The sequence below is a fragment of the Triturus cristatus genome, chromosome 12 (genome assembly GCF_964204655.1).
Source record: "Triturus cristatus chromosome 12, aTriCri1.1, whole genome shotgun sequence".
Classification (NCBI taxonomy): Eukaryota; Metazoa; Chordata; class Amphibia; order Caudata; family Salamandridae; genus Triturus; species Triturus cristatus.
The window spans coordinates 499,751,686-499,764,180 of NC_140595.1; the positions used below are offsets into that span (position 1 = coordinate 499,751,686).

A 12,495-nucleotide genomic window follows, 5' to 3' on the forward strand; every position below is an offset into this window, starting at 1 on the left:
TGTGTATGTTACATACACGTGAGGGCTGTACATACAAGTGAGGGCTATAGTTCACCCTGTATGTGCTACATACAAGTGAGGGCTATATCTCACCCTGTATGTGCTACATACAAGTAAGGGCTCTAGTTCACCCTGTGTATCCTACATACAAGTGAGGGCTATAGCTCACCCTCTGTATGTTACATACAAGTGAGGACTATAGTACACCCTGTATGTGCTACATACAAGTAAGGGCTATAGTTCACCCTGTGTATACTACATACAAGTGAGGGCTATAGCTCACCCTCTATATGTTACATACAAGTGAGGGCTATAGCGCACCCAGTATGGGCTACATACAAGCAAGGGCTATAGTTCAACCTGTGTATGCTGCATACAAGTGAGGGCTATAGCTCACCCTAAGTATGTTACATACAAGAGAGGGCTATAGCTCACCCGTTATGTGCCACATATCAGTAAGGGCTATAGTTCACCCTCTGTATGCTGCATACAAGTGAGGGCTATAGGTCACCCTGTGTGTTTTACATACACACGAGGGCTATAGCTCACCCTGTGCGTTTTACATACATGTGAGGGCAAAAGCTCACCCTGTGGCTATGGCTTGCAGAAAGCACCAATGCTGTAATTGGTCATGTCATGATGCCATGTGTGTGTCATCTGTGGTGTCACATTTGAGATTAGGAGAAGTGCTGAGAGCTATGGTTCTCGGTTGTCAAATGTTTTACTGGTTAGGTTATTAATCATAGTCATAATGCCCCTTCAACCGTTTTTTCTCGAGTAAATTTGTAAGGGGTTTCATAATCCAGGTAAGTACGTAATATTTGTAGAGAACTATAACAGGCCTCTGTTAAAATCTTTTCAGTTCATTTCTTGGATTCTGTGGTTATATGACTTGTACAGTTCCTCGATTATCAACACCACAAAGCGTCATAATACTTTGTGTACACTGAATAAAGGACATGGCCTTTGGCTTTGCCTGTGTCAGATGTTTGTTTGCAGTATCTGCAGTGTATGGACTGCTACAATGCCCTGTGGGACCTGAATTCATTATATGCTCTTGGGCCACGCTCTGTATAAGATGTCCATGTCCACAGAGCCTGAAAGGCATGATCGTCGCCACACTCCGCTGCCTCTGGCTATACAGTCTTCATCTATAGCCTGTACCACATATCAGTAAGGACAGTCTCTGCAAGGAAGAGTCTTGGGCATAGGCGATGGCCCTTTATGATGCCCTGTGCCCACTATCCATGCACACAGTACTCAATAGACTTGACCTTTAAAAATAGCCCCTGACACTATTAGTGCTCACACTAACTACAGGGCCTGTCTTTCATCCATGCCCTGCTGGTCCTGGGCACATGACATTACTTTTTGGCATGACAACTCAGTACATTGTACCTTGTAGGAAATGGAGGTAGATCCTGATTATCCCCACGCTATTACCATAATGTATCTTATTTTGGGTTAACGATAATGATACGCTTATTTCTAACTACTACTTTTTTATTAGTATTGTTGTATAAACTTTCATCAATAGAGCATGCACCAGGAAACAATGTTGTCTGGCATTCATTTTCATGGGGGGAATTCTCGCCTCAAAGCCCACCCTATTAAACATTTCTTAGTTAGCAGAGGAAATGCTCTTGAATTTACACTAATTGTGGAGGTTATATACCAGTGGGTAATTTATTGAATAGTAGTCAAATCGTTGGAAATGGTCTGTGAGCGCATCTAGTAAACATGAATAAAAAAAAATAGACTTCTCTCTACCCAGTCCTACATCACCAGAAGTCGCCAACAACAAAGATCTTACAAGGACTGCCTGGAGTTTGCCATCACTGACCAGTTGGTGACTTCAACACATAACGCCAATACATTAAAAAGTAACCACTGTAAATCTCAAAATACATTTACACAGTCCCATTAGAGTAGACCTCATAAGATGCGATCTTCATTACTCGACTCATCTCCACTGCACTGAAAAATCTCAAAATAAAATGCAAAAAAATGTATTGAGTGACATAGTTGGAAAAGCAACTAGGTAAGTTGTAATGGCTTAATTGCTACAAATGACTTGCAAGTGACTCCAGTTCTGTGTATATCCATTCGCACAGCCATTAACATGTTCATTGCCAAACGCTTACATCATTGAACAGCTAAGTTTGAAAGTCAAACTCAAGGTCATTAATTATACGTGAACATGTTAAAAACACAGACACTAGTTGTTTTTCTCTGTTGTAAAACTGCTGTATTTGATTACTCAAGTAAAATTACAGTATCTCTGCGGTTAGTACGTATTAAATGTTGAAAAGAAACTGGACCCTTTTTCCTTTTAACTTTCTAAGAAAGTGCATGTAACAGTCCATAGTTTGCAATATCTAATACAAAACAAGAAAACTGTTTCCCTAGTCAAGAAGTAGGGCTTGGTCTTGAAAGGAACATATGTACATTTTAATGCAAGTGAATATTTCTCATTTTATATACAGGAGCATCTACATGTTTGTCCCCCCAGAAGGTTGTTCAAGATGCCATACTTAGCAGCATTGTGAAATTCCAGCACATTTTCTATAATGGATATACCTACAAGGCAAATTATTACGTCTCAGTTTCAACTACCAAAACAACACTTTTGTATTTGTCTCTAATAATCTGCGTGCGCGTTTCTGTACAGGAATATTGACATTTAAGAGGACTCAAGAAAAAGGAGCACAGTACAAAGAACTGCCCAAAACGGAAATAAACATATTTCGATCTTCAAAAAAGAGAAAAAACGTTTTAGTGTGAAAATAATAAAAAAGAAAAAAAACAATGAGCATCATGTACAGGTTCACACGGCTCAGTCCATGCTCTCCAAATCAAGTCGTTAGTATCTGAAAATCAATTGCTGGAAGATTGGACAAGGGTTTCCCCCATTGATTGACATGTTCAGCAGATCAGAGTAAACATTTAAATGCAGACTTGGATCAGAGATGCAAATGCATTCTCGAGACACTGAATCAACCCTGGAGTTCATATTAACTTGGGTATTATAAAATAAGTTAATGCCAGAATGCGATCACCTAGCGGAACAAACTTGAAACTGCCATAAATGTTACAGCATGTTTACAGCAACTCTAGTTGATTAGTACATATTTCAAATTACAAGGGGGCTGAAGTTAATGTCTGCAAAGCCAAGGAAATGTAACTAATAAATAAGGTCTCTAGTAACTCTACGAGTCACACCTGGTACAAAACAAGTTTTTAATGTTGCACTTCATATACTGGAAAAAGCAACCGTGGGTTGCAGTATTTGCAGGAACAGCATTCATAAAGTGTGTTCTAATTTGTTATCATTTCTTTGTTGTCCTCCACAAAACGGGTGAATCGGAAGGTTGTTCCATTGTCATTGCCTGCCATCCTCTCCAGACCAGCTAGAGAGGCATTGGGTTCAGAATTCTGGAGCTTCTCCAGGCTTCCTGTTAAGCCACTAATGGGTGAATTGCCACCATTGCCCAAGCTGCCAGAAAGTGAGGAAATGCCTCCATTCTGTATGACAGAGATCTCATTGGTCTTCATGGCCAGTCCGTTGGAGAGAGCTGCTGCGTACTGGTTCCAGAAACTCGACGGGTCTCCATTCCCTGACCTGGAGATCAGGTCTTTCTGAAAGATGTCTGGAAACTTGACTGCATTGCCTCCCAGAAAAGTCATAGGTCCATCTACAGAAAGTCGTCGTCCTCGCCGTGCAGGAGTGCTGTTCCACATATGCGTCCCCATGTGAACCTGCACGAAAATAAATGGAGTCAAATAAGTGATGGCCATATGTCACAACACTGAATAAGGAATCAAGGGTATTAAAAAAAAAGTATTTATACATTTTTTGGACCATCCCAATCAGTCATTATTGTTTTTTGCTGTTGAAAGTGCATGTTTGTTGGCTTTACTGTAATTCATGTTGTTAAACCGGGTATGCTGCTTCTCGTATTTATAAAAAAGATCATGTTATTTACAAGAACAAGAGCAATGCGACCTTTTATTGGCTGTAGGAGGTCAGCATAAAGTTCTTCTTTTCACTTTTACAGATCGGATAGCCATTTGCAGAGGGAGAATTGGTATGTCCACTTCCATTGCATTGGCGAGTATTGTATTTGACACCTTTCACCCTAAACCTATCCTTTGCAGACAGGAATAAAGTGTCCTTTCCTGGTAGCTCATCTGACGGCCAGGACTATAGACAGAATGGCCTGAAAGTAATTATTCATCTTGCATTAAGGATAGCAATCCCTGGGGAAATGATTCGCCTGTAGAAAGTGACCAAATGGTGTTGGAAAACTAAAGTGTTTCCTATGCTGTAAAAGTGATCTATAGGGGCAAAGCTTGCTATAGAATCCTGGATAGCCAAAACAAACTAAGCTTCTTTGTAGGTATGGCACAAAGAGATTTATTGTACATTACAAATAGATATTTATTGACTTCGCAACATGATAAAATAATGTCTCATAGCATATTGCTTGTATGATGGTGAACATGTGGACGGATCTGGAGGTTTCCATGGTATGTTCTATGGGTATTTCCTAAGCACAGAAACCTTTAAGCAAGCAAGCAGTGCTTTGATTCATACTAAATAGTGAGTAATATGAACACCTGATCAGTCGCTAATGGCATACACAAATCAGACTGCGTGATTTCTTTTACACAGGTGTGTAAAAGTCCTGATTAATGGAGTATGCATATTTTGTGTACGTTTTGTTTCTAACCAGTTTACACATTAAGCATAATTTTCACTTGAGGCGAGACATTCAAACGGATGGTAGCTATAACTAGCAACTTAACCATGTCACTTTAGAAAATGCACAGAAAATACATAGAACAAATATTGTTTGACTTTTTTATGCAAAAGCATACCTCATGTACAATTTGCATGCAGATCATTACCTTGCCTAATTGTTGTAATACACACAATTTCTGGGAAATAACATATTACACATTGAAAAATTAGGCGATTTGCACATCCTAGGAGGAAAAAATTGTTAATTTGTACTAGTGTGATAATTAGCACTCCACTGCGCAATAGTTCTGTTTGTATCATTCAATACTGTTATGCAACAGCAAAGAATCTTTGCTTAGAAATTGTCTTTATAGATAAAATATAAACAATGATTTATTGCTGCTGCAAAACAATACTGCAAAACTGGACAACAATACACAATCGAATGTGACACTGATAACCCCTTGGTAGAAATTAGCACCACCAAGCTCATTTTGAAATTCACCTCATTCTTTGCTATAAAAGGCAACATGTTTTCTTATTCTGGGTTCAAAAAGCATAATTTTCCTAAGCAAAGTGCCATACTGGGGAAGCTTCTTTCCTCTGAAAAACAAGAGATTTAACTGGCTCACTGAAAGTATTGGTGATTCAATCGATTAGGCCCTATCCCAACTGGTACCTACTGAATAATGTTTGTAGGAGCTAGCTATGGTGAACATTTGTAAATGGTCTTGAATGCCAGTTGTATATAGGCCCCAATGGAGGAAGATTGAAATTGTCTCACATTAGGAGAGGTGTTGGACAATGTCTTTCTCCTTTAACCCAGTGAACACATGGCATGTCTCTCGTTTGCCATTACAATGACATGAAAGTGACAGAATTAGGTTTTTTTCAATCAGATACATAATCAACAGTTCATTATAAAATGTAAAATGGAGTCATATAAAAAATTACCATCAAGTAATTTGCAAGTATTAAAGTGCCCAGATCCCCCTACTCCAACTACCTACTAAAATAGCAGTTTTTCTCTATGGTAAATACTCTTGCCACTAGCTCAAGTACAAAGTAACATTCCATTGACTACTGCCAAGTGCTTGTGCTGGAAAAATCAGTGTCATGCTATGATTTCAGAAAAAGAAAACTGCTTCATGTTTGAAAAGTCTGCTTGTTGTAATTTTTTCTGGTGGCAGTTCAACCTGGGGTCATAACTTCAAACATCTGGAATAAGATGCACAAACCTTAAAGTGGGTCAACATGACACACAGCCTTTGGTCAAAAGATTAAGTTCATTTGGCTCAGCACCAGGCTTCATAAATCTACTTATGTAAATATGGTCAAAGCCACAAAACACAAATCCGGCAGAAATAATGCACTGGCCAAACATAAACGCACTTGTTGTGTGTGCAGTGTATCACCAATTTATTTTCTATGGTTTCTGGAAGAGATGGGCGTGTGTTGTGATACATAAGGGCAGTGTAATCTCTCCCTCATAGACTATGATATTGGTAGTTACCAGACGAATAAAATAACATAAAAAGAACCGTACAACATACAGCATTTCAAGGTACTGAATTATTTGCAGGGTGGTTATTTCATGTATCACCTCCCACGACAGACTCCTAGAGGTTGATACCAAATTCTGGGTGAACCTATAAATAGGTGCACACAAATCCATCTGTTTTACTGGACAGAACTCGAGCAGTATTTGTAACGGAGAGGCGAGGTACAGGGGATAAATTGGGATTAGAGAATGACATGGAAAATATGTTTTCATAAGTCTTCTGAAAAGCGAGCACAGTTACATAGGGTAAGGGATAGCTGGGACGGCTGTTGGCAAGGTGTCTTTTTTCCCCATTCCTAAATTAGAATTAACTCTGTGACTAAGTCTCCTCTTTCAGGAAACACTAGGAAAATGATAGAGTCGCTAGAGATGGGGCAAGGCAGATCACAGTATTTTATTTGTCTCTTACTGAGGGTCATCAAAACAAAATGAACGTTTGTGTTCTTTTTCTGTACAAAAGGACACACTGTCCATTACAACACAGTGTGATTTTATCTCTTTCCAAGCTTTACTCTACATATAATATATTAGCTATCAACTGACATCTTACGCTCTTAAAGTCCTTTACTCAATGCATATGTGCACCCTTCCATTTTCATATTCATTTTGTAGGTGTGTGCATGCTTGATGTCATAAGAGTGCCCATGAGTCATTACGCTTGTGCACCTACAAAATGATGCAGTGAAAGCAGTATGAGTGACCTTTTTCTTAATTTATTGATCTGAGATGGGAAAAAAATTAAAAGAAGTAGTGCAGAAGTACTTTTTCTTAAAGCAGAGGCAGCAATTGGATATCTGATCCCCACCCAAAAATTAAATATAAAAAAAAAAGAGGGGGGGTTGAAGGGGACAATGCAGAAGCCGGTGGAGTCAAAGGGGAGTGGGAAGGGTTGATTGAAGCAGCACACGAGGGAGAGCAACATGGGGTCACACAAGTGAGCAAGCACCCCAGATTGTGGAGGAGGCAGGGAGATTGGCAGGTGAGAGAAGAGCACAAGAGTGATAGCTCGCAGCACGAGGGAGAAAACAACAAAGAGCACAGTGGAATTAGGTATTGTCAGAGGCAAGGGAGCGCTTAACCGAAATGAAAAAAAAAGTAGTTCCCGAAAAGTGAGTAGTGGAAGAAAATAAAACAGCCAGTCAGAAAAATAGAAAAGAGGCTATATTCCAGGGGAGGGAGTAACACAAAATGGAACCAAATAGGCGTGCAAATAAAGCCAACCAATGGTAAGCAATGAGCGGGCTGTAAGATCACCCGTAAGTTCTTGGTAAGCCCACAATTAATATTTTGCACCCAGACAGCTTGTGCTGTGTGGTAGGCTCGACTTAAAAATTCACCCATGCTGCTTTCACCATGATCTGTTAACATTACCAACTCACAACTAAAAACGCAACTTTTATGGAACTTTCAGCTCTTACACAACTATTTCTATGCATCCAATAATAATAATGATAATAAATGACATATGTTACAATAAACGTCCAAGTATTTTATGAATAGTTCCTTCTGTATAAGAGCCATGTATTTTCCAATACATAACGGTGCTTCAATAAGTTATTGAAGAAATGCAAATAAATCAACTAAACCCACTGGGCTGAATCCACCCTCTAATAGTCTAATTCACCACTCAATCGAAAAACTAAACGTCCCTACTGTACATAGATTGTGGTATTCAAATACATGCAAATAGCTGTGCTCGTTTAAAAGGGACTATTCAAGACTCATTGTTTAAACAGCAAGCAGCAAGGCTCTCACAGTTAACGCACTATATAATATTTATTTTCAGATACATAAAAGTATCAATGTGCAATAAACATCTTTTTCTTGGCCCCTCATGGAGACAAAATGTTTTTTTATCGATGGGTTTAGGAAACTGGTGTAAAAAGCCAAAGGATGCAAAGGGAATAAAAGCATACCCATCAGTGATTGCCAAAGGCGTCTAATTCTTGCCTTACAAAGAATCCAATTATAATAAATACAAAATATGCCCAGTGACAGGCACTTTCCGAGATCGACTGTTTTACCTAAATAAAACAAAGTCTAACCCTCAAAAAAGAGAAAGTAGGAGGGTAAAAAGGAAAGAGAAAAGTCCCTCATTCATCCCACACTGATGCCAAATGTGAACCCAGCTGTTAATAGGCAAAAGAAGTAGAAGGCTGCCCTGCCAACAAATCCTGCAAGAACACACAAGTCAATCATTCAGTGCCACAGATATGGCCTGGAATGAATAGCTGCACCGTAAAAATGTTCCTATATTTCCATTTACATTTGCACTTAGTCATTTATAGCGAAGAAGCCCGGATGAGTGGTTTCCAATCTAACATTAGGTTGTGCTTTTGGGACTATGGGCCTTATTTAGAGTTTGGCAGAGCAGGAGCCCGGCTGAAAATCAGTGGTGCTGCCACACCACCAAACTCACGGCTTACCGACCTCATTTAGTGGTAGGCGAAGCGCCAGGATTCATGTGGCAGAGACTCAGTTGGCTTTTCAGCGACAGCCCACCACACAGCCACAGGGCAATGGGTGTTGGAACACCTCCCTTACTTAAGTTGGGCCTTCCGATGACATTTATCCAACTGGAAAGCACTAGGAAAGACCTGACGGTCCCTAACTTTTAACAATGATAATACACCCCCCCCCCCCCGCCCCCAATACTGGGAGAAATCTCCCAGTTAGTCAGGGCGATGTTTTTACTTTCATAAACAAACAACCCCTTCTTCTTGGCTTACTGCTTATAAACAAAGAATTGCTGAGTAGGTCCAAAACAACTTGAACACTTCTCTGCCTTCAGAGAAACTGCTGTAGTTGCTTGAAGTCAGTGCTATTTTAGGCAGGCAGAAATCTAACAAAATGGTGGTTGGTCCTACAGCAGGGGCATACACATATCCTCTTCTGACCTGGAAGGCTGTCAGGCCACTCACTGAGATGTAAAGGACACGCTCAGTTTTTCACAGATCTATTTCTCGAGGACGTCTACTCTGCAAAGTCAGGGAGATTTACTTTGAGTCAGTCTAGAGTAAGTAAGTGCCAGTACAAGGTGGGGGAAAAGGTGAGCACATTCATGCATAAAAGAAGTCTTCTTAACAAAAGATTAACTGCGCCAGTGCACAATTTGGAATGGTTTACTCATGTCGATTGTACATCCTGTTGAAAATTTTAACGTATATTTTTTGCCTAATGGGAAGTCTGCATGAGTACATTTTGCAAATTGGAGGACTGCCCAACATTTAAGCTGCCATAAGTAATCCTAGAATTCTTTTTAATCCAATAAAATTAGGCAATCTACGTTAAGTGTAGGTGTAAATCTACTGGTGTACATTTTTATTTCGCTTGTTGAAAATTGTGAATAGGGCACTCTGTATTTATTACTGATACTTCTATAGAGCATCTGATTTTGCAGTGCGTTTTAAAAGCTGAAATGTTAATGATCTGGTGTGGAAAAGAACATATAAGTACCTACCAGTTATGGGCTGCAAAGAGGTTGTAAAGAGCTCTACAGAGAAATGGCCAATGAATAATTATTTTCCACTGCGTTCCTGAGTGTTTGGTTTTGTTGCTCTTTTTTACTCACCATAACATGGCCCTTCTTTAATTATATCTAAATAATTAAATAGGTGGCTCTGAATCATCCCCGTACCCTTGGCTAAGAAACCAAGGGACCATCTACAAACAATTAACTGGTTTAAAGGAATTCAGGGAGTCATTTAGGCCCTTGTAGGCAATACTTCATTTCACCAGGCCTTAAGAGGGATGTACTCTGCTGCCATAGTAGACTACAGCCCACCATATCCAGAGGTCGCTGCCTCCCTGACAGCGATCTGCATGCCTAGAGTAGAGTCAGAGTGGCTTCTTTGAACGCACTTGACGTTTGCTGAGCAGCCGTCATGTGCCATGTGGCCGTTCAGCAACATTTTTTGTTTTAACTGGGAGTTTGTTTTGGAAAAACAAAAAACTAATGACCCTGACACGCTGGGAGTTTCTTTAAGGGAGTTGGATACATTTTATATCTGTTTTTGACAGTAACACTTTTCCTGGCAGTCCTGAACAGACAAAATGTACATTAGAACATCTTCTCTAAATAGGGCAGAGGCATATATACCGATAGCCAAGAGTCCGTCAGGCCATCAGTGTAAGATTTCTGCCAGCGGAGGTGGAAACATGGCGCTATACCTGACTTCAAAGAGAGCAGTTGGGCCCTCAGTGTGGCACGCATCGTACTCCACCATGTTTGCGGCAGAGTACCTGTCCGCCAAACTCTAAATGAGAACCCTAGCCGTTAGGTATATTGAAGATTATTTATAGATCTCTCTTGACATTACACTTGATATTTTGCCTGCAGTTATTAAAAAATAAGAAAATTAAAAATAAGACCCTTTTTCATTGGTGGAGGGGGAAGTTAATTTTGGCAACACAAGGTCACACCACTGTGCTTACAAGTAATTATTATTAGCACAATTCAGGTTTTCACTACTGTTATTATTATTGTTGTCGCCGTCATTGTTATCATCATCTTCAGTGGTTTTTATTAGTATTGTTAGTAACAGCAATATTATTACTATCACTTTATCGTCATCGAAAGCAGTAGTATTGTCATTATTTTGTTATCATCCTCTTTAGTGGTTTGTAATGCACATGTGACAACACAACATGGTTAGTAATGAAAAATGGTCTTGGGGCATCAACCCTACCAAAGCATGCTAAACCTACATTAAAATATGAGGAAATTACCAAACGGAGACAAACAGGGAATGACACAAAGCTACGCAAGCTCTCTTGATTGACTCTGTAAAGACCAAAACATGAAACAACGATAAAATGTTGAAATGATTCAATGTCCTTGCACTACCGCACTGAAATGAGTGTAACATCTGGGGGCACCAGGAGAAACACTGTGCCCCTGCACCGCTTGACATGCTGATGGATGACTGATCATCTAATTGTCTACTTAGAGTATGTAGTCAAAGAACTCTGAATCTCGATATTGTTTGGAATATTATTTTTTCTGGAGCTGCTGTTACTTAAACTGCAATTCTACAACCTTTCCCACCATTACGCTCACAAATAGCAGGTATATGATTTTTAAGAATAAATTAATTTGGCTTTTTTTTTTATTCCCCCCTGTAACCATACAGGAAGTTGTTACTTGGGTTGAAGTTCAACAAGGATGAACCTATAGTGACAAAACATATTTCATTGACATTTAAAAAAAAAATATATGACTGATTATGGTTTTAAAATAACGTTTAGCTCTACAATGTTAAAAATTCAGTACTAAGAATGCTGAACTTTTTTTATGTTCGATCTGTCTGTAAAGTCAAAATATATATTTGCTCCTAAAATACAACAGTTGTATCCCTTAACTTCTTTTGGGTATTAAATTATCACAGCACCAAAATATAGATTAAAAACATTTCTCAAAATATAATTCCACTATGGAGGCAAAGATCTGAGAGGCTACTCGTTATTGCTGACTTAGGGCATAAGTACAAGTTAGGGGTGTAGAAGTGATGAGCACTAGGCTCAAGCTACCAGCCAGGAGCAAAACCCTTGAAATCAAGGCTCCAACCATGGGTAGACGTGAACCAAAATAAGCGGATGTTTCCTGGAACTATGCAGCAGGCTCAGTCCAGTAGTATTCAATGATGTTGCAGTGCGTGCACATATGTTATCTTTACCATACAAGGAAGTCCAGACTACAGGTTTGCCTGAATGTAACATCTAGGGTTATGGCAAACTGACACCCATTTGCTGTACAGAGAAGTGTTTACAGACAGTAAGACGTACACATTAAACATGCATTTCCTTCCAGGTAGACGCCACTTTGAATGATGTAAAAAAGGCCAGAATCTAGTCTCTGCCACGTATGTCAGCTTAGGTGCTCCTACCATTTCAGTGTCAGATGCCGTGGGCATCCAATTGCCTATTCTGGAGTCTGTCAGATGATGGGAAAGAAACATTCAGAATCAGAAAGCCATACTACTTCACAAAAGCACTGTCAATCTGGTAGTAACGCAAGGTGCCCACAATGCAATCAAAAAAAGAGAAGCAATCAGACCAAGTTAGGAAGAAGCTAAAGACTCTGCCATGTCAATGGTGGACCACAAGGATGAAGGAGCATCAATAACAAGTGGTATTTGATCACATAAGCTCTTGTGGGGGTAGTCCCACTGACAAAGCAACCACAGTGAAT

General features: G+C 39.6%; 1 protein-coding gene across 5 annotated transcripts in view; it reads right to left on the bottom strand.

Annotated features, from left to right (window-relative positions):
- Nucleotides 1–2,760: 2,760 nt before the first annotated feature.
- Nucleotides 2,761–12,495, bottom strand: part of SALL1 (spalt like transcription factor 1) — a 39,635-nt gene continuing 29,900 nt past the window's right edge. For all 5 annotated transcript variants that reach the window (XM_085637303.1, XM_085637302.1, XM_085637304.1 and 2 more), the window contains one exon: nt 2,761–3,759. In XM_085637303.1, the coding sequence (XP_085493429.1) occupies nt 3,319–3,759 (441 nt within the window). In that variant the 3' untranslated portion in view covers nt 2,761–3,318. The remainder of the gene's footprint in view (nt 3,760–12,495) is intronic.